Source organism: Trichosurus vulpecula, chromosome 3, assembly GCF_011100635.1.
Source record: "Trichosurus vulpecula isolate mTriVul1 chromosome 3, mTriVul1.pri, whole genome shotgun sequence".
NCBI lineage: Eukaryota > Metazoa > Chordata > Mammalia > Diprotodontia > Phalangeridae > Trichosurus > Trichosurus vulpecula.
Genome location: NC_050575.1, coordinates 109,667,615 through 109,688,586, shown reverse-complemented (window position 1 = coordinate 109,688,586; position 20,972 = coordinate 109,667,615). Strand labels below are relative to the sequence as shown.

At 44.0% G+C, this 20,972-nt stretch overlaps 1 protein-coding gene across 1 annotated transcript in view; it reads left to right on the top strand.

Annotated features, from left to right (window-relative positions):
• Positions 1–4,644, top strand: part of ARHGAP40 (Rho GTPase activating protein 40) — a 113,607-nt gene extending 108,963 nt beyond the window's left edge. The window contains exons 15-16 of the mRNA XM_036748254.1: positions 1,581–1,700; positions 2,919–4,644. Of these exons, the coding sequence (XP_036604149.1) occupies positions 1,581–1,687 (107 nt within the window). The 3' untranslated portion in view covers positions 1,688–1,700; positions 2,919–4,644. The remainder of the gene's footprint in view (positions 1–1,580; positions 1,701–2,918) is intronic.
• The last annotated feature ends 16,328 nt before the right edge of the window (positions 4,645–20,972 follow it).

Genomic DNA, 20,972 nt, shown 5'->3' with positions numbered 1-20,972 from the left:
ATTTGCTCTCTTTATATAATTTCTGCTTGTGTTTTCTCTGAAGTTCTGGGTGCTAACTTTTCCCCCTGAACTAAGTGAATGATACCTGTATGTTTAATTAAAGTGAGATTATAAATCCCTTAAAGTTGCTTTTCTTAGAAAAGCAGATCAAAGAACCTGTGCTAGCAGCCCTTCTGTGTGCTGGTATTATTGGTCTTACACAGTCACAGCAGCTGCCAGTAGCATTGGTGTTGCAGCTTTGTAATAAGAGGGGTCCTTATTTAAACTTTGTATCTCTCCCGGTACCTGGCTCTGCATAGTTTGGCCAGGGTCACACAACTAGTAAGTGAGGCTGAATTTGAACTCAGGTCCTCCTGACTCTAGAGCCAGTGCTCTATCCGCTGCACCACCTAGCTGCCCTTGTGATAGATTTTAATAAATGTTGAATGAATAAATGGCCTGGGATTTAGGGACTCAGAATGAGGACAGAGTTAGGGGTGAGGCTGGAAATGGAATTAAGAGTCACTTAGTCTGTGGCTATGGGATATAGAATATTTTTCTATGGGAAGCTAGCCAGCCCCTACGCAGATGCAGTCCATAGCCTTGGCCTCATAAGTTCTGTGTTCTAATCAGTGGAAGCCAAATACTTCTCTCCAGAATTTTTTAGAGCATAGCCTTGGATGTTTCATAGTCTGCTTGACCACAAGGCAATTCAATAAATATCTGATAAAGTCCATGGAATACTCCCAACCCAAATGAGTTCAACAAATGAACTTTGTTCATCAGAAACATTTGTTATGAGAGGCAGTATGGGCTGGTGGAAACAGCATTGGACCTGGAGTCAGACCATGTGGATTGAATCTCAACTCGGATACTTAGTAGCCGGATGAGCTGGGAAAAATCATTCTGCTTCTCTGGCTCACAGCTTCTTCACCTATACAATGAATACTTAGATTACATGGGGAAGGACCTTTGGAAGCTCTAAAACCCTGCAGAAATATGGTCCTCTTTCTCTTTTTCCTTTTCCTCTTCTTCCTGTTCCTCTTTCTCTCCCTTCTAATTCTTCCTCTTCTTTCTCCTGCTCTTCCCAACTCTGATGCTTATTAGTGGTGTGACCTTGACCAAGGTATTCCCTTCTCTGGCCCTCACTCTTCACCTATACAATAAAAACTTTAATTACATGGGGAAAGGTCTTTGGAAACTTTAAAACTGTGTAAATGTGGTTTTTCTCTGCCTTCTCTTCCTGTTATTTTTCCTCTCCACTGCCTCTTCCTTTTTGTCTTCTCTATCCTTCTCTTCCTCCTTCTCCTTTTCTTTTTCCTTCTGTTCCTCCTCCTCTCTGCTATTCTCAGGTCTGATACATACTAGTTGTATGACCTTGGAGAAGTCATTTTACCTAATCTGGCCCTCAACTTCTTCACCGGTACGATAAAATCTTGCATCGACTAAGGGCATTGTCTTTGAAAACTTTAACACCCTACAGATATGTAGTTATCTTCTTTCTTTTCCTCTTCTTCCTCTTCCTGTTGTTGATTTTCCTCTGTCTCCTGCATTTCTACCAGCACTGATGGCTATTTTTCAATTGTCCCTTTGCCCCACAGGTGAGCATTGCCTGGATCCAGACACCTACCTCTTAGACCTGTACCACATCAACCCCCATGGGGAGTGGGTCATCAAACAGAGCCCCACCTTACCCCGGACACTTTAGGAGAGTTACCAAGGTAGGTGATATCTTTGGTACTTTGGTTTTGGAAAAGATAAGCAGCCACAACTCCTGCTGAGAGCTGCCTTTACTCCCTTGATGGGGAGCTGTCAACATGATATTGTTAAGGAGGGATGAGATCCTGTCTAAGATCCTTCCCAACTTGCAATGCTTCTGAAGTTTTGATTTCTTAGGACCCAGCTTAGACCTAAAAATAGAAGTGTTAAGGGCCAGAACACTGCTGTCTTTAAGCATCTCAAAGGCTGTCACCAAGAAGGGGAATTAGATTTGTTCTACCTGGTCCCAGGGGAGGACTAGAACCATAGTCTCCTAGCAGGAAGGAGCTTCATTTGGCATCATTCTAATTCAAGTCTAATTTGTAAGAGCAAAAATCTCCTTTACAGCAGTGATATGAAACTCTGACTTAGAAAACTACAAATTAACATTACCTATGCTATATTGCATTTTTCTTTATTTTGTTAAATATTTTCCCAATTATAGTTTAATCTGCCTCCCTCTTGGGGGTTTATGGACTGTGAGTTTAACACCTCTCCTCTACAGCATCCCTGAGAAGTGGTTATGCAGCCATTTGCTTAATGACTTCCAGTGATGGGGAACTCACTACCTACTGGGGAATTCTTTACACTTTGGGCTAGCTTAAACTGTCAGGAAGCCATCCCTTATAAGAAGCAGTACCCTACCTCTTGGGAACGTCTCCCCATGTCTCCAAGTTATGTCCTCTAGAACCAAATAGAATAAGCCTAATCCTTCTTCCTCACTATTATTTTTCAAATCTAGTGTTTTCCACTAAGTGTTTTCTCTAAGTTAGACATACCATATTATTCAAGTGATACATGTATGTCCTGGCATTCATTCAGTACCCATCGCTTTACATGCTCAGTGCCCTTCTTAAAATGTAGTACCTAGAATGGAATGTAATATTCTAGCTGTGGTCAGAGGGTCTGCCATGGTGGAAACTGCAGAGAAAGCCTAAAAATTTAGGCTTGATAGGAAGAAAAACTTCCTAACAATCAAAAGTATCCAAAAATGGAATGGACTCCCTTGGTAGGGGAGGCATGTTTCCCTATTACTGGAGGTCTTTAAGAATATCCTGGCTGGTCACTTGTCAGAGCTGCAATCCAGGGGATTCTTCCTTAGATCCCAATTGGGCTGGCTGACTTCTGGGGTCCCTTTTGAATCTGAGATTGCTTAGGTTTGCTTTGTATTTATACCCTAGGGTCAGAATGAAAGAGGAGCAGCAAGAAGAACATTTTTTTTTCCTTTTGAGCACCTCTGTGCCATTTCCCCCATCCAGTGCCTTTAGCTGGAAGATGTACAGAATTCAACCTGAAGGTGGGTGGAGACGTGGAAGCCACAGATCACTTCATGTTCCAAAGAACCCAGCTGATCAGCAGCACAGTGCCTGCCACTAATGATGTGTGAATAACCCATCTAGGTGGGCAGACATCCTTCCATACAGCATTCCAGCCAATGGTTGCCCAGAAACCAACCTGACAGTGAAATCTTTGCCCATTCTTGGGCAGTGACTCATAGTAGAGAGAGAGAAAAACAGCGTCCCAGAAACTGCGATTCTGAAAGAAAAGTACGCAGCTGAGAAAGGCATTCTCATTTTGGGAAGCTTTGTGGCTACTGGTGATGAGAGCAACTCCCTCATGTTTTCTTTAAGTTCTCTGCTCTGCGTAGAGAAGAAATACTACTTCTCAGGGATGCGGTAGAATCTTTCTTAGGCAAGAGAGCTCAATCCATCCATCCATCCATTCTGCCCTCAGGGAACTTACATTCTACTGGAATACTCTCCCCAAGATGGCAGATGTGGGCTGCTACCCTAGTCACTCACTTCCTTAGCTGCCTACTCTGACTTTCCAAAGTGAATTTGTCCTTTTCATTCATGAGACTTTGGAGTCACTTCCCTCAGCGCCACCATTGGTCATTGCCCAGAAAGCAAGCTGAGTATTGGGGGGTCTTTGAAGATATATTTTGACTCTTTCTTGCCAGTGCAATGACCCAGTATTACTTATTGCTTAAGGAGCATCCAGTGTCTTAACTTTTAAAAATGTGTTTGGTATGAAGTCTGACCCCTCTTTTGGAAATCCCTTCTCCGTATCTAAGATTTGCTGATAGAAGAGTGCCTAGGGAATCTTTCCTACTCTGATCCCACTGATGTCACTTGGAGATGTCCAATACCCTGAGCCATAGTGTTATTCCCCTCCCTTGGGTCTTATCATTGTCTTGGAGACAATGTCTTTGGTCTTTGTCTCAGAACTGTGTACATATTGATAGTTAAATGCATCTTTTAGAATGTAGTGAATGAAACAAAGCCAGGCAGTTGCATTGCCCAGGAAATGTCATCTTCACACCTTTCTGATGTGGCTAAAAACGTCAAAGTGGCCACATTACAGTCCTGACTCTGGCTATCTCCCAGGTAGAGGTGGAGACCTTGTCCATGGCCAGGGACAATAGAGCAACAGCCCATCCTCCAGGCACAGTTTGGGGGGCAGGACCCTACTGCCCCCCTCCATTGTCCTCAGACGTGACTGGGGCTGCATCTTTCCCTGACTACCCTGGCCTCTAGCCATGACCAAGGAGCCAAAGAGGACACATTGTTCTCTGACCTCAGTGTATATAGTTGCAAAAGCCCACACTGTTGTGAAAGGCAAGAAATAGCAGATTGGCCTGAAACCAAAACAACAAGAATGGGTAGGATGCAGTCCTGTATCCTAAGATTTCCTCCTGAATGGCCCCATTAATCAGAACAGAATGTGCTGACTTTTGAGTTTTCCTCTTGGCTCTTTGAGCATCTCCAATGCCTACTAACCCCTCTGCCTCCTCCCCCATATGGATCAGAGCTGCTTGCTCCAGAAAATCAAGTGTCCATGTGCTGTGATCTTGCCATACTGAGAATCTCTTTGGTACTTCTGGGCCTCCACGACTTCTATCACCATCCTTAGGATTGTGGCCAAGAGAGATGGGAACATAGAACCTCAGTGGCTCAGTAAAGAGGCCAAGTGTTTTCAGGGAAGTTGCTGTGCATTTGAAACGTGATAGTGGTGCAGTAGATGGCCTGGGCTTCAAGGCCCACGCAACCTTTGGTAGGTCTCAACTTCTCTGGGTCTCAATTCTTCCTTTGTAAATGGGTTTGGGTGGGGTGGAGGTGGTGCTAGATGATCTCTGAGGTCTCTGGCCATCATCCCTTGACTTTAAATCATGGAGCACAGATAGAGCCTATCCTTGGGACTGAATTTAGACTCAAGGAAAGGTGGTGCCAGCAATGTCAGCACTGATAGTGGTCAAAGGACTATAGGATTTGATGCTGAAAGGGACATCATTCTATCAAAAGTCTTTATTTTTTATAAATGAAGAAACAGAAGCCCAGAAAAGTGAGGTGACTCGCCCAGGCTTGCAGAGCCAAGATTCACATCCAGGTCTTGTGATTCCAGACTCTAGGGGCTCTTTCCATGACCTCACACAGGTGTTCCCGCCATCTTTTATTTCCTTGCTTGGCAGAGAAGAAAATGAAGAGGTTAAAACACCACAAGTTCTTGGTTTTAAGTATTGAATTTATTATCTTTTCATTTTTTAAAGTTATATTTAAAATTAATTTCAATAATAAAGATATGGAAAAGTTTAAATCTTTTCAGTTTTATGTCTTTCAAGGTTTTTCCTTCCCCCTTCCCCATTCCAATTTTCAATGAGTAACACATGTCCTAGGACAGGGGTAGGGAACCTGCAGCCTCAAGGCCACGTGTGGCCCTCTAGGTCCTCAAGGGTAGCCCTTTGACTAAATGAGTGTGTATTCTGTGAAATTTGGATTCAAAGGACTGCCCTTGAGGACCTAGAGGGCCACATGTGGCCTCAAGGTTGCAGGTCCCCACCTCTGTCCTAGGAGGCAGCAAAATAGGTTTAAATGAAAGCTGTTTTTTGATGCTATTCAACTGATTTATACTAAAGCATTTAAGTAACCCATTTCACCTAAGATAACTGAATAACCGTGTAATGAATTCAGAAAAGAGAGATCATAGTCTTTTCCTATCCATGCTGTTTAAGATTTATGAAGCATTGTGTGTAGTGGCAGGAACACTGAGCTAGACTTCAGGAGACCTGAGTTCTAGTCCTCATTCTGCCTCTGCCTTGCTGTGTGAATCTGGCCAGATCATTCAGCCTCAAATGAGATAATATTTGTAAAGTACTTACCATAGTGCCTGGCACATAGTAGGCACTTAATAAATGCTTACTCTCTTCCCTCTTTGGGTATCTGTTTCTTGGAATTGGGTCAGATTCAGTTGAATTCAGCAAGCATTTATTTAGTACTTATAAGGTATGAGGCAGCTAGGTGACTTGGTGGATAGAGCACTAGGTCTGGAGTCAGGAAGATCTGAGTTCAAATGTGACTTCAGGCACTTACCAGCTGTGTAACCCTGGGCAAGTAACTTAATCCCTATTTGCCTCAGTTTCTCATCTATAAAATGGAGATACTTGGGGAGTGGCAAACCACTCTGTTGTATCTTTGCGAAGACAAAGTCCATGGAGTCATGTAGATTCAGACAGCCCTGAGCAACAGCAAAGGTGCAAGGCATTGTATCAGGCACTGGAGATACAAAAATTTTAAAACAAAGCAAGAGCATGAGTCACTACTTTAAGGAGTTTGTTTACATTTTACTAGGGGCTGGGTGGTGTGAACATGTACAGAGCTAAAGGTAAAATATGCTCTGGTCCCCCTCTCTCAGAGCCAGACCTGTTTATTTGACTCTCTCCAAGGTCCTCAGGAGCCCTGAAGGCATCGGAGAGTCTCTCTTCTCTGCCATCTGCTCTAACCTCACTGGCTGTGTCCCTCTCATTTGTAGGAGTCCAGTGCCTAGCACCCAAGTTCCATTCAACCACTTAAAATTGTATTAGCTTTTACAAAGGGACATTTACATCAAAGATATACTAAGAACAAATGTACAAACATTTGCTCCAACATCTTGGGGTGTCACACACACACACACACACACACACACACACACACACACACACACACATGAGTCTCAGGTTGGGGGTGGGTGGGATTAGGCTTAGAGTTAGCTCAGTTGCTCCATAACATTAATCCTACCAACTTCGTGTTGGTATCTCCCCCATCCTTTGCCATTGTGCTCTGTACACAAGGAGATACTTAGTAAATATTTGTTGAATAAATGAAACACCATAAATAGTTAAGTGGTGCACAAATGTAGAAGTGACTATGGAGACAGAAGACTTCCAGATGGGACTTATGCCCCAGGTGTCCCAATGTGACTGTGGTCTTGTCAAACTATCTTTCACACAGACACAGTAGTAACTTCTATTTCTCTAGTAATTTAAGGGTCATCAAGGATTTTCCTCATGACATGCCTGTGAGGCTGGTACCGTGAATATTATTCCCATTCTATAGAAGAGAAAACTGAAAGGCTCAGAGAGGTTAAGTGACTTCCCCATAGATATATAGCTAGTTAGTGTCAGAACCAGGTGGTGCACTAGATAGGATGGAGTCAGAAAGACTCATCTTCTTGAGTTCAAATCTGACCTCAGACACTAGCTGGGTGACCCAGGGCAGGTCACTTAACCCTGTTTGCCTCAGTTTCCTCATCTTTAAAATGATCTGGAGAAGGAAATGGCAAACTACTCCAGTATCTCTGCCAAGAAAATCCCAAATAGGGTCATAAAGAGTCGGACATGACTGAAAACAACTGAACAACAGCTGTTAGAATCAGAATTTGAACACAGACTCTTGACTCTTCAGGCCAACACTCCACCCTGCCACAGTTTCATATGGATACATCAGTTCTATTTGACTCTTCCTTAGAGCTAAACAACTTCTCAGGCTCCTAGGGTTTCTTGGGTGCTGTCCAATGTATCCTGGTTTACCCTTCCTGGGCTTGCCAGCTATTAATGCTATAATGGCTGAAGGCTTTATAGTTTCAAGGTTGCTGGTCCAGGTGATGAGTTAAGAGGAGCATGTAAGTAAGACAAGAGTTGGGCTGGATGGGTTATTAGGTAGCCAGATGGAGGCAAAGAAGGGGGAAGGATATACTCCTTAGTCTCAGGGTAGCATCCTGCTCTCTAGTTGAGCTCTAGGGATTGGTCCCTAAGAGTTAATGATGTGGAACTTAATAGTGATACCTGTGATTGTAGGGTCTGGAGAGCTCCCTGGTAATAAGCCACTTTGACAGGGCCACTGTCTTTAGTATGATAACTCTGAACTGAGCCAGGCTCCTACTGAGTGCTGACTAAACCCTGCAATATCAGCATCCTCTGGCAGGGACAGGGAAGGGGATTCAAGCATCCCCTAGGATCAGGAGCTAAGACCCTGGATGTCTCCTCACAGTGGGAAATAGTAGTAATAGCTAACATTTATATAGAACCTACTACAGGCCAGGCATTGTATTAAGCACTTTGCAAATATCTTATTTGATCCTCAAAACAACCCTGGGAAGTAGGTACTATTATTTATCCCCATTTTACAGATGAGGAAACTAAGGCAAATGAGTTCAGTGACTTGCCTAGGGTCACACAGCTAATAAGTGTCTGGATTTGAAGTACAGCAAAAATCTAATTTTTTAAGCAGATACCAGATGCAACTCTCTCTAAGTGATGTGTGCATCCTCACATCACATTTAGTACCATACAATGACTAAGTGAAGGTAGCAATCTTCTAACTCACAGCTCAACAGTGGTGGCTGAGTTAGAAGGAAGTTTTGTGAATGCTGACACATCCACTTTGGGCAGGGGTGGGAACAAATATAGTTCAATAAAAAGACAGGAGCTTTGGAGGGTCAAACAAATGAGCAGCCCCTGGCACTCCCGGTATCTTAGCTTCCTAATCTGATCCTAGCTTCTTAGTTCTGAATCCTTAAATCAGTAATGAGTTTCTCATTTCTCTCAGTCCCTTGGATCTTGGTGCTTTGTAGATACCCTGCTACCAACCAGCCTAGCTTTTTGGTCTATATTTGCCCTTCCCTCAACTATGACCTCCCTTCCTAACCTCACTCTTAGGTGTTTACCTAAATGATGGCGCTTGTTGACCCAATGGAATTCCTTGGGAAGTCTCTCTCTGGTCTCTCCTAAAAAAGGGGAAGAAGCATTTTTAAAAAAGCATCTGTAATTAAAGAGCCATTGACTGGACAGCTACTAACACCACTCTTCAGGGATTTGGGAAGGGATCCTAGAATTAGGTCCTAGATGGGAGCCCTGACAGCAGCCCTATGTATTGGCTTCCATTTAAATCCCCTGTCAAATTGGCCCTTGAATTAGTCCAGACTAGGTCCCTTCCTGTCTTTTTTTTAACCTATGCATCATTTCTCTGTTACATAATCCTTGGACTTCCCAGCCATCCTTTTCCCTCTTTCATTCATCCTGCTCTCAGTTGTGGCTTAGGTATCTTTGCCACTTTATGCTGCTAATCCAGTCATCTTCAAGATAATGCCTGTGAAGTGGTAGTGTTTGGTCCCAAACATCACCATTGTCCCAAATTGTGATATTCATGGCACAGCCATGCATGTAATCATATGTATATTTTTAAAAATATATTTCTAAGAACATCCATATGTTTGTTTCTCTGTGTGTATCAATTAATCAACAGCAATTGTTAAGTGCCTTCTATTTGCCAGGCACAGTGCTGGGCACTGGGATTACAAATACAAGGAATAAAAAACTACTATCAAGGAAGCTATATATCATGTATCTATCTTGGCTTCGTATATATGTAATATATGCACCCTACATATATGTCTGGTGGGGAAGATTGCCCTGAGGTGTCTTTGAGAATCTTGGTTCCTCATCTTCATGGAGTTTCCCAACAGCAGCAAGAACATGAGAAGTGGAGGATGGAGCCAAGATGGTGGAGCAAAGGCAGGGACTTGCCTGAGCTCTCCCCCAAACCCTTCCAAATACCTTTAAAAATGACTCTAAACAAATTCTAGAGCAGCAGAACCCACAAAAAGGTGGAGTAAACAAATTTTCAGCCCAAGACAACTTGGAAGGTCAGCAGGAAAGGTCTGTTGCACCAGGGCTAGAGAAGAGTGCAGTCTGCACCAGTGTAGACCAAGCCCCAGCAAACCAAGAGCAGGCCTCGTGGTGACTGAATCAGTGGCAACAGTGGAGGTTTCCAGACCTCTCAACCCACAGATGCCAAAGAACATGAGAAGTGTTTTCAATGCAGAGAAATCCTTTAATGTGATGTTGGGTCCTTGGAGTACTCAGGAGAGTGAAGTCATCAGTGTTGCTTGTCATCAGCAATTGGTTATTTATACTAATGACTGCCATTTATATAACCCTGGGAGGTAGATACTGCAGAAATAATTATCTCCATTACACAAATGTGGAAACTGAGGCTGAAAGCCTCAGTTAAGTGACTTGACTGTGGTAATATATCCAATAAGCATTACAGGTGAGATTTGAACCTAGATCTTTCAGACTCCAAGTCCAGAATACTACTGTGGCCGTGTGGACTATTCAAGTGTTAACCATCCAGGTTGTGGGTTATCCAAGCCCGGAGGAGCTGCCTATCTTTGGGGCATATCCCTGTTCACCAAAACCTTTTCCATTTGGGAGAAAAGAGAAATGTAGAGAGATGAATTTGTATCTGTTTAATTTTCTGCTCCTAAATGTCTGAGGAAAGGTGCTATAAGGAGGAAAACCGAGCTAAAAGCTGAAAAGCTGAATATCATTTGAATGATTCCAACCTGTCACTCCTCCCCTGAGCAGAGACCCCTTCTGGAGTCAGCCAGCTCATCTTTGTGGTAGAGCCAAATTCTCTGGAAGACATTGGAATAGGACAATATCTGACAAATATCCCCCCTTTGAGAGAGGGAAACTGAGGCATGAGGACATCTTTCTACTCCGAAATTTAGTGTTTCTCACACATTAAGGGGTGGGGGGCTGGAAGGGAATAAGCATTTATTAAGCACCTACTATGTGCCAGCCACTGTGCTAAGTGCTTTACAAATATTAGCTCACATGACGCCACATCTCTGTGCCTTTGCATCATCTGTCCCCATGACTGGAATGCCTTCTCTCTTTTGTTTGTTGTCATTCAGTTGTTTCGGTCACGTCCAACTTTTGTGACCCTATTCAGGGTTTTCTAGGCAAAGATACTGGAGTGGTTTCCCACTTCCTTCAGCTCATTTATAGATGAGGAACTGAGGGTTAGGTGACTTGCTCAGGATCACCCAGCTAGTAAGTGTCTAAGGCCAGATTTGAACTCAGGAAGAATCATTTTCCTGACTCCAGGCCTGCACCACCTAGCTGCCCAGAAGCTGCCCTTCTCTCCTTACCTCCACCTTATAGAATTCCTCTCTTCCTTCAAATCAGTGGTGTACTGGATGGAGCTGGTTTGTGGGCCTCACCACCCCCACCCTCACCCCTCAGCTGATTGTCATCTTTCCAATATGAGCTTATATACCTCAGAAATCAGCAAATGTTACACAATCAGGGATTTATTTTTTGTTTATTTAAGAAAGTGACAGAGAAAATGTTAATAACGAGATTAAATTTGAAAGTGCACTGGGCATTTTTGTAGAGAGCCTGTTGTTAAATAGCTACCAGCTTGGCCCTGTTCAAGATGCAGCTCAAGCACCAATTTCTATATGAAATCTTTCCCTCTCACCCTAATTTCTCCCTCCTGAACTACCTGTTATTTAACTACTTTGTACTTATTTGTGCATATTCTCCTTATATTTTTTTCTGTACATATTTTTACATGTCCTTGTCTCCTCTGTTCTAACGTAAGCCCCTTCTGAGTAGAAATTGTTTCATTCTTTGTGTTTTTATCTCTATCACCTAGCACAGTGTCTGGCACATAGTAAGCCATTAATAAATGCATATTGATTGTTTGATCGGTTGACCAACTGACTGAGAAGTTAAACAACTTTCCTGAAGTCACAGTCACTGGTGGAACTGGGCTTCTGTCCAGGGTCCTGACTCAGCCTAGGTGAAGGAGCCTCAAGACAGAGGAAAATCATCTTAACATAGAAGAGAGATGGTGTTGCTGCCTCTGAGGCTTCTTTTGGGAGAAAAGCCTTTTGCTAAGGCTTTGGCTCTATGTCTCTGCCACAGACAAGGAATTTCCTGGAAGTTCTGTCTTTTCAGCTTTTCTCAGAGATCATCTGAGGGAAGATACCAGTTTAATCAAATTTCAGTCCCTCCATTTATCTTCTGCATTATCAGAGTACTCATCTCTCTCAGTCCCTTTGGACGTCTTGGTGATTGATCATCACACCATCAGCTTGTCTGCAGGGAGCCAGGCAAGTTTCCAGTCAGCAGTCAGAACGGGTAGGCTTTGGATCTTCCCCCAGCTCTTTTGGTCCCTGGTCCTTCCTTCAGTTTCCTTGGGGCAGCTATGCTGCCTATTTGAGTTTGGGTTTGGGTTTTTTTTGGTCTGTTTGTTTTGAAAAACATTTGAGGTAACACAACACAAAGGGAAGAGCACTGGATTTGAAGTCAGGATTCAAGTCACAGCTTTGATATTTTATGACCTTGGGCAAGTCATTCAACCTCTCTGAGGATCAGTTTTCTCACCTGTAAGGTGAAGAGGTTGGATGAGATGGCTCCTGAGATCCTTTTCTGCTCTAAATCTATGGTCCTGTGATCTCATTGCTTCAAGATTCAAAGCTAAAATGAAAATGGCTAATCTGAGATCCAGGAGAGCATTTCCTGAGGTGAGAGGCACACAGGCTTTAGAGCTGGAAGGGACCTTACAGAATCCAACTCCTTCATCTTATAGAAGAGGAAACTGAAGCTCAGAGAGAAGTCACAGTAAGTGGCAGAGCAAGAATTCAAACCCAAATACTTTACAAGGAAGATAATCACTGGAGGGCAAAAGGTAAATTCCAGAGGACAAAAAAAAACCACTACAGGCAGCCACGTGGGGAAGCAACCATGGAAAAATTCAAATCATGTCTTGCTCTTCCATGAGGAAAGTTTTTGTCTGGGAGTCACAACCTCATCTCCATTCCCACATCCTCACTTTGTCAACTCAACCAGTGTTTACTAAGAACGTGCTCTGTACCAGGCACTAGGAAAGTAAAGAAAGGCAAAAGTGATTCCTGCCCTCAAGGAGATCACAGTCCAATGGGGGTGGGTGGGAATACCACATGTCAAAAATTATGTACAAACCAGGCACATAGAGAATAAATTGGACATAATCTCACAAGGAAGGCACTAACACTCAGGACCCAGAAAGACTTTTTGTAAGAGGTAGAAATTTTATCTGAGACCCTAAGGAAGCCAGGAGGTGGAGGTGAGGAGGGAGAAAGTTCCAGGCAGGAGGACAGCCTGTGAAAATGCATTGAGTTGGAGTGTTGAGTATGAGAAGCAGCAAGGAGACCAGTGAGAATGGATTGCAGAGTCCTTAGAGGGGAGTGAAGTGCAAAAAGACTGGAGAGGAAGAGGCTGGGTTATGAAGAGCTTTAAAAGCCAAGCAGAAGATTCGATATTTGATTCTGGAGGCTATAGGAAGTCACAGGAGTTTATTGAATTGGGAGTAGAGGGGGCAACATGGTTGGACTGTGCTTTTGGAAGATCACTTTGACAATTGAGCAGAGGATGTACTAGAATTGGGAGAGATTTGAATCAGGGAAACCAATCAGCAGGCTAATAAGTAGTCTATTAGTTGGGTGATGAGAGAAGAGACTATACACAAGATGTGGTACAAAGGTAGAATAAACAGGTTTGGTGACAGATTGCATATAGGGTGGGAAGGAGGGAAATGAGAAAGGAAGGAGTGAAGGATGAGTAAATTTATTGCCCTGTTGCTCCACTCACCATCCCTGGGACTTCCTAAACCAAGATATCCTTCCTTGGCCACCACTCCTCTACATGTATTTTCTTCCCCATTAGACTATAAGCTCTTTGAGGTCAAGAGCTAGTTCACTTTTATATATGTATTCTCAGCACTTGGCAGTGTCTGGAACATAGTAAATACTTAATAGCTGCCTTCCTCCCTCCCTCTCTCCTTCCTTTCCTCCCTCCCCCCTTCTTCCCTTCCTTCCTTCCTTCTTCCCTCCCTCTCTCCCTTCCTTCCTCCCTCCCTCTCTCCCTCCTTTCCTCCCTCCCCCCTTCTTCCCTTCCTTCCTTCCATCTTCCCTCCCTCTCTCCCTGCCTTCCTCCCTCCCTCCTTCTCTTCCTTCCTTCCTTCCTCCTTCCTTCCTCCCTCCCTTCCTCTCTCCCTTCTTTCCTTTCTTCATTCCTTCCTTCCTTCTGCATAACTTTTTCCTGTATTTTCTATTAACTATTTTCTATATTTTTGTGCCTCAATTTCTCTATCTTTGAAATGGGAATAATATCTGACACCCTGTTCCATCTTGAGTGTGTATGAGAATGAAATAGAATAATATTCCACAATGCCAGACTGCTGCTGGGTGAAGGGAGCTGGGGTACTTGCCCTCTCCCTTTTCCATTAAGGGGTCCTTCTCAGCTCTGATATCATCCACATAGAGCGAGCTCAGTACTAGCGGAAGTTGGCCCCCTAAAGAGACGGATCAGGCTCTTTTTGAAATGCTCTGATTCTTTACATCCTCACCCCGGAACACCAGGAAAAATCATTGAGTTTAGATTTGGCCCATGTCTAGGGTCTCCCCCAAGTGAAAGTTACTCATTCTACAATGTAGAACATTTGGAGAACAAATATTTATTTCCTCCACACACACAAAAAAAACACTAAACAATAACATTCCTGAGTGCATGTTGACAAAGACTTAAAAACCCATCAGTAACTCATAACTACTATATTCTCCTAGGAGGCTGATACTGAAAATATAAAAACAAGACTGCTAAATTGGCTTTTCACCTTCACCTTGGCTCTGCTCAGTCCAAACAACTCCTGCAAGGTCTGTATGTCTTCTGACAAGGCAGACAAGGGCTTGGGGCTCTTACTCCTTTCTACAGTCAACTTCTCCAAGAAGAGGGTAATTGCAGAATACTCCTACTTCAGTCAGCTGTGCTGGACAGATCCAGGAGTTCTCAACCTCTCATACTCAAGAGGCTGCTTCCATGGCTGGATTATGTCTGTCTCAGGATCAATGTTTGGTCACCAGTGCTCAGGCAGGGAACACAAAAAGGAAGAGGCAGCTGGAGGCCCAAGACCTAGGTTCAGACTCTCCTACACAGGGCAGGTACATGCTGCCATGTGCTAAGCTACCATTCTGCCAGGGAGGGGAATGATACCTTCTTCCTTCCTTCAATCTACCCAATAGGAAGTCTTGAAATTACACAATGTCACACATTCCAGAAAGAGGAAGGAAGAGAGGGAGAAAGTTGAACATTTATCCCAAGGACACCCTTGGGAAACCAAGGGAGCACACAATGTTTGCTCTATTATCCCAAAGTGCCAAGCCCTTCAGAGCTGACTGAATATGCTTCCTCAGAAGTGGCCAGGGAGCAAGCTTAGCACTCCATGGTCTCTAACAAGAGTGAACTAGATGGTCTACTGTTATTGCCATCAGAAATACAAATAATAATAAAGATAATAACCATAATAGTACATATGTCTATAGTGTTTTAAGGTTTACAAAGTGTTTTCCCTACTTTATAACATAAGTATTATCCCATTATAGACATGGGGACACTGGCATGTGATAATAAATGTTTAACAACTGGCTTGGGGATACACTTTTAAGCTTAATCTTCATTATTAACATTTTCTCTGTCACTTTCTTAATTCTTGTTGTTTATTCATTTCAGGTGTCTGACTTTGTGACCCCGTTTGGGGCTTTCTTGGCAAAGACATTGGAGTGGTTTGCCATTTACTTCTCCAACACAGTTTACAGATGAGGAAACTGAGGAAAACAGAGTCAAGTGACTTGCCCAGAGTCACACAGCTAATAAATGTCTGAGGCCAAATTTGAACTCAGGAAGATGAGTTCTCCTGACTCCAGGTCTGACAGTCTGTGCACTATGGTGCCACTTAGCTGCCCCTTCTTAAGTCCAGCCATCATTAAAGCAATAATTTGGAGCTTTTGTGACTTTTGAGCTGTAAGTGCTCACTCAGAAAATTTAACAAGCAGATCTCCAAGAATTGGCTCCTGCACACCCCTCACACTGACCCTCACAAGGTTAAATGGCTTGTGTGGGATCATACATATAATGATATGCTTTGATTTTTAAGAGGAAAAGGAATAGATGAGTGTCCATTTAATGGGATTCCTTGAAACAGGATGTATTTAGGGAAGAGGCAGCTAGGTGGCATAGTGGATAGAGTACTGGATCTGGAGCCAGGAACACCTGAATTCAAACATGGTCTGAGACACTTACTGGCTGGGTAATGTCCCCCAAGCAATTTAACTACTGTCTGCCTCTGTTTCCTCATCTGTAAAATGGGGATAATAGTAGCCCCTACCTCCTGGGGTTGTGAGGATATGAGATAATATTGGTACAATGTCTTGCAAACCTTAAAGCACTACATAAGTGCTAGCTATTATTTAGAGTATTTATATTTTCTGGTAATTGTCTGAAAAAATCTCAGGACAAGCATCCCCTTGTCTCCGCCCTTCCCCCACTCCAACCTTTTTTTATTTCTTGTTGAAGATCTGAGCATCTTTCTAAAATGTTGGAATCCCTTTCATGCCTCAGTCCAGTCTAATGACCAGGTCTGAATCTTTCTTCAACTAGTTCTCATTGAGGAGATAAGAGGTCCCTCATGCCGCTCTCCACCAACTCTGGAACAACGGACCCCATTTCCCCTGCCTAGGCCTAGTGAGGATGATGGTCAAGCTTGAGCTAGCTCTGGGAAAGAGATGAAACCTAAGCCAGCACAAGTCTATCATGGACCTGCCACTGAGGCCAATCCTGCCCTGGCAAGAGTGGGGGCAGCCTGAGAATTGAGGGGGCCTGGAGGGATGGGGATAATAAGGCTGCCTTTGCAAGACTCAGAGCATGGGGCAAGGGTAGTTCTTGGGACAGAGGCAGGGGTAGGAGGGTAGGGCATCCTCTGGGACCTGCAGACCTAAAACTTCCATCCTGATGATGGGTGCTATGGCCTGAGGAAGGGAAATATCTCTGGGATTCAGCAGCAGAATGGGCTGCCTCAAGTGGTAGTGAGTTCCCCATTATTAGAGATAGTCAGGCAGAGGCTGGTTGACCATTCACTCAGAGATTCTATAGAGGGATTCCTGTCCAGGTATAAATTGGAAGAGATGATCCATGGGTAAGAGGGGATGGATAGATCAGGGTTCTTTTATCTCCAGGCCAGTGGACTCCCCACCCAATTCCTAAGGGACAGACGACCTCTGAAAAGAGTCATTAGATTTCGTGACAAACCTGGAGAGCTGGTTGACAAACATCTCTGCAACTTCACTGCAGGACAAATACAGAGCAGACGTTGCCAGAGGGGTTCCCTAATTGTCCTCCTCCCTCTTCAGCACACCCTTGGTAACCGTGGTGGGTGGAGGATATTATGAGACACTTGTTATTATCCTTGTCATTTAGCTGGCAAGAGGCCAACGGCAAGAAGCCTTTACCCTATGGTGTATTTGCAGCCTGATGAGCACCCAGCTGCCTGTTTTTAAGGTAAAATTACCATAATTAACAAATCAATCACTCTTGGAGATGCTCCGGTTGCCTCTGAGGACGAATGGACAATGTGGAAAGCACTAAAGAGCTTGTGTGCGGTGGGGTGAGGAATGCCACAGACTGGCAGCGAGAGGGGGGCACGTTGGCCCACCTGGTGTGAGAGAGCCCTCAGTTTACAAATTAGCATTCTTCTTTGTTCACTGCCCTCTTCTCAAAAACCTTCAATGGTTCCCTAGTGCTGAGAGGCTAAAATCTAAATGACTGTTCCTTACATTCAAGGCCTTCTACAACCTGACACTATAATGACAATAATGATGGCTCACATTTACAAAGCACTTTAAAGTTTACCAAACACTTTCCATATTTTATCTCAGTCACACAAGAATCTTGAGAAGTAGGTGAAATTATTGTCAGCATTTTACCGATGACAAAAGTGAGGTTGAGGGAGTTTAAATGGCTTGCCTGTAGTCACTCAGGTAGAAAGTGGTCAGATTTGAACTCAGGTCTTCCTGGTGCCAAGTCTGGTACTCTATTCAATATACCACATACAATAATACACTAGTAATTACCTAATCTCCTATGGCCAGCTAGGTGGAGCAAAGGATAGAATGTGGAGCCTGGAGTCCGGAAAACTCATTTTCCTGAATTCAAATCTGGCCTCAGACACTTCCAGCTGTGTTTCCCTGGGCAAGTCACTTAACCCTGTTTGCCTTAGTTTCCTCATCTGTAAAATGAACTGGAGGTACACTCCAATACCTTTGCCAACAAAACCTCAAATGGGGTCACGAAGAGTCAGACACGACCGAAAGGACTGAACACCAGTAATTATCCACCTCCTCATCCTTCCAGCCTTCTCTCATATTGCTCACCATTATTTCTACCATCTCTTCCTCTTTCTTGTTCTTCTGTTCTTATCTCCTTGTTCCTGTCTCTGGGCCTTTGCTCATCCCATCCTCTGCCATTGGAAGAGACAACAGGACCAAAGGTCTGGAGGTGGGAGAGGGCAGCTTGAAAGCTCCTTTTGTGACCTTAAGCAGGGAAGTCATTCAGCATTTCTGGGCCTCAGTTTCCTCACCTTTTAGAGGGAGGGAGGGATTGGCTCCCAGGTCATAGATTTAGAGCTGGAAGAGGCCTCAGAGACCATGTAGTACAACCCCTTGATTTTACGGTTGAGGAAACTGAGGCTGGGAAACAGTAAGCAATTTATCCAAAGTTACACAAAAGGCAAGGTAGAACCAGGATTCAAAACCTTGATGTTAGACTCCAAATCTGATGGCTTTTCCACTGTGCCCCAAATGCCTAATTGGGATGCAGAGTGGTCCAGTCCAGCTGGCATGTAGCATGTGTGGAGGGAGCTAGTGTGAGGTCACTCAAGGCAATTCAGTGATGGCCAGATCCCTCCCATTACTATGGTCATTCATACTGGTACAGTCACACTTACTCCCTCTTTGGATCCTCTCAGAGCCCCTGGGAGGTGGGCAGGGCAGCCATCATCAATGCCATCTTGTGGATGGAAAGATCCCAGAGTGAGATAGCCCAAACAGAACACAGATCTCCAGTCTCTGTGTCCTGTGCTTTCTCCACCATACCCTGTCACATATGCCCTGTCTACCTCAGTGGCCGTCAGTCTGTTAGTCTGGACACCTAAGGGATCTGTGGAGAGATTTCAGGCAATCTGTGAACTTGGACAGGAAAAAAAGTACGTCTTTATTTTCACTAACCTCTAACTGAAATTTTGCAAACCATGAAGTGTTATATAAATGCCGGCTATTGTTTTTATTTGAAGTTTCCTTTAATTATGAGTGTAGGCAGCAAAATGAGATTCTGAGAAGGGGTCCATAGGCTTCATCAGACTGCCCAAGGGGTTCATGATGCAAAAGAGATCCCTGTATTTGTTTAAGCCAGCACTCTATTAAGAGCAGGTGATCGGAGGATTTATAACTAGCAAAAACCTTCAAGATTATATTTTCCATCCTCTTAAGAGGGGCAGTGACTGGCCCATGGGTTTGGATTTCAAATCTAGTGATTTTTCTACTACAGAACTCTTCCAACCCATCCCTGCCTGTTCCAGATCATACGTTCGTCCTGCCCACACCACAGACCAGATTCAGCAGCTTCCCTGGAGCTGAGAGCAGGGTCCCTGAGTTCCTGGAACCCTTTCCCTCTCTCTGCCAGGGCTCTGGGGACTGGGTATGAGTTTGATAAGCTGACAGCATGGTCAGACATGCAGGCGGCACTCTGATGATTCTGCTTGTCTGTCACTTCCTATTGGATTTCCTGGTCCAGTGTGGCATAGAATCCTTGGCCAGAATGGGGTAGAGAATGGGGAGGGGGTGTCACATCCTCATCCATCCCCGCCAGGCAGGGGTGACCCGGAGGAGCTGTCGGAGGCCAAGCCTCAATGGCTGAAAGCTTCATTAGCCCTGTTTCAGCCTGAGCCTGTGCAGTGATGTGGACAAATAATGCCTCCAGTGTTATCAGCTGGGCACAGGCGCCGGTTGCATAGCAACCCAGATTGGTCTCCAGTTCCAGCTTCCAAAAAAAAAAAAAAACAACCCAACCACATCATTTCTTCAATTTAGCGCCAATGAAATGGAAAGGGACCCTTGGCAGCCCAACATCTCCAGGCTCCTATCCTGATTGTGAGGAGTGGGGGCCATCTAGGCAAACCCGGACTGTTATTTTTAGCCTGTCCCAGCCTCTGTCTCTCTTTCAGAATCACAGAGGAGCAGAGATGAAGGCACCTCGGAACATCATCTAGTTCAAGGCATATGCGAAGAGGAATCCCCTCTACAAAATCCCCACAAGTAATATTCTAGGCTCTGCTCTAAAACCTTCACTATGGGGAACTCACTACCTCCCACATTTGGACAGCTCTCGTTGTGAGGAAATTTTTTCTCAAGTCTGTCTCTCTCTGCCTTCCACCCGTTATGCCCAATTCTGTCCTCTGGGGCCAAACAGGACAAGTCTAATCCTTCTCTTGACAAGGCATGGGTGATAATAATAATAGCTGACATTTATATAGCACTTTAAGGTTTACAGAGTGCTTTACATATATTATTGAATTTGACCCACAGAGAAGGAAGAAAAGAAAAGAGAATCCAGATTAAACTACTCTCTTGAAACTCTAATTGACTTACCCTGGACCAAGGATGGAGCACAACCTCCATTAATTCTTGGAAGGCCTGGGAAGGGACTGGGGACCTAGAAAGCATCATTTTTTTCTTTCTTGGAGGAGCAGGAGTCAATTGTTCAATAATTATTTACTTATCATTTAATTTAATTTTTCAATGAACAAAAGTGTGTTTTCTTCCCCCACATGCATATTAGAAAAGAAAAAGAAAAACAGAAGCCTTGTAATAAATATGCAAAGTCAAGCAAAATAAATTCCCACATTGGCGGTATCCAAAAATGTATATGTCATTCTGCATCTTGAGTCTATCACTTCTCTGTCAGTAGGTGGGTATCATGCTTCAGCATTGGTCCTTTGGAATCTTGGTTGTTCATTGCTCAATAAATGTTTATTAATACTTACTATGTGCCAGGCAGGGCAGCTAGGCAGTGCAATGGATAGAGCACCAGCCCTGGAATCAGGAGGGACCTGAGTTCAAATCTGATCTCAGACACTTACCAGCTGTGTGGCCCTGGGCAAATCGCTTAACTCTGTTTGCCTCAGTGTCCTCATCTGTAAAATGAGCTGGAGAAGGAAATGGCAAACCACTCCAGGATCCTTGCCATGAAAACCCCCAAT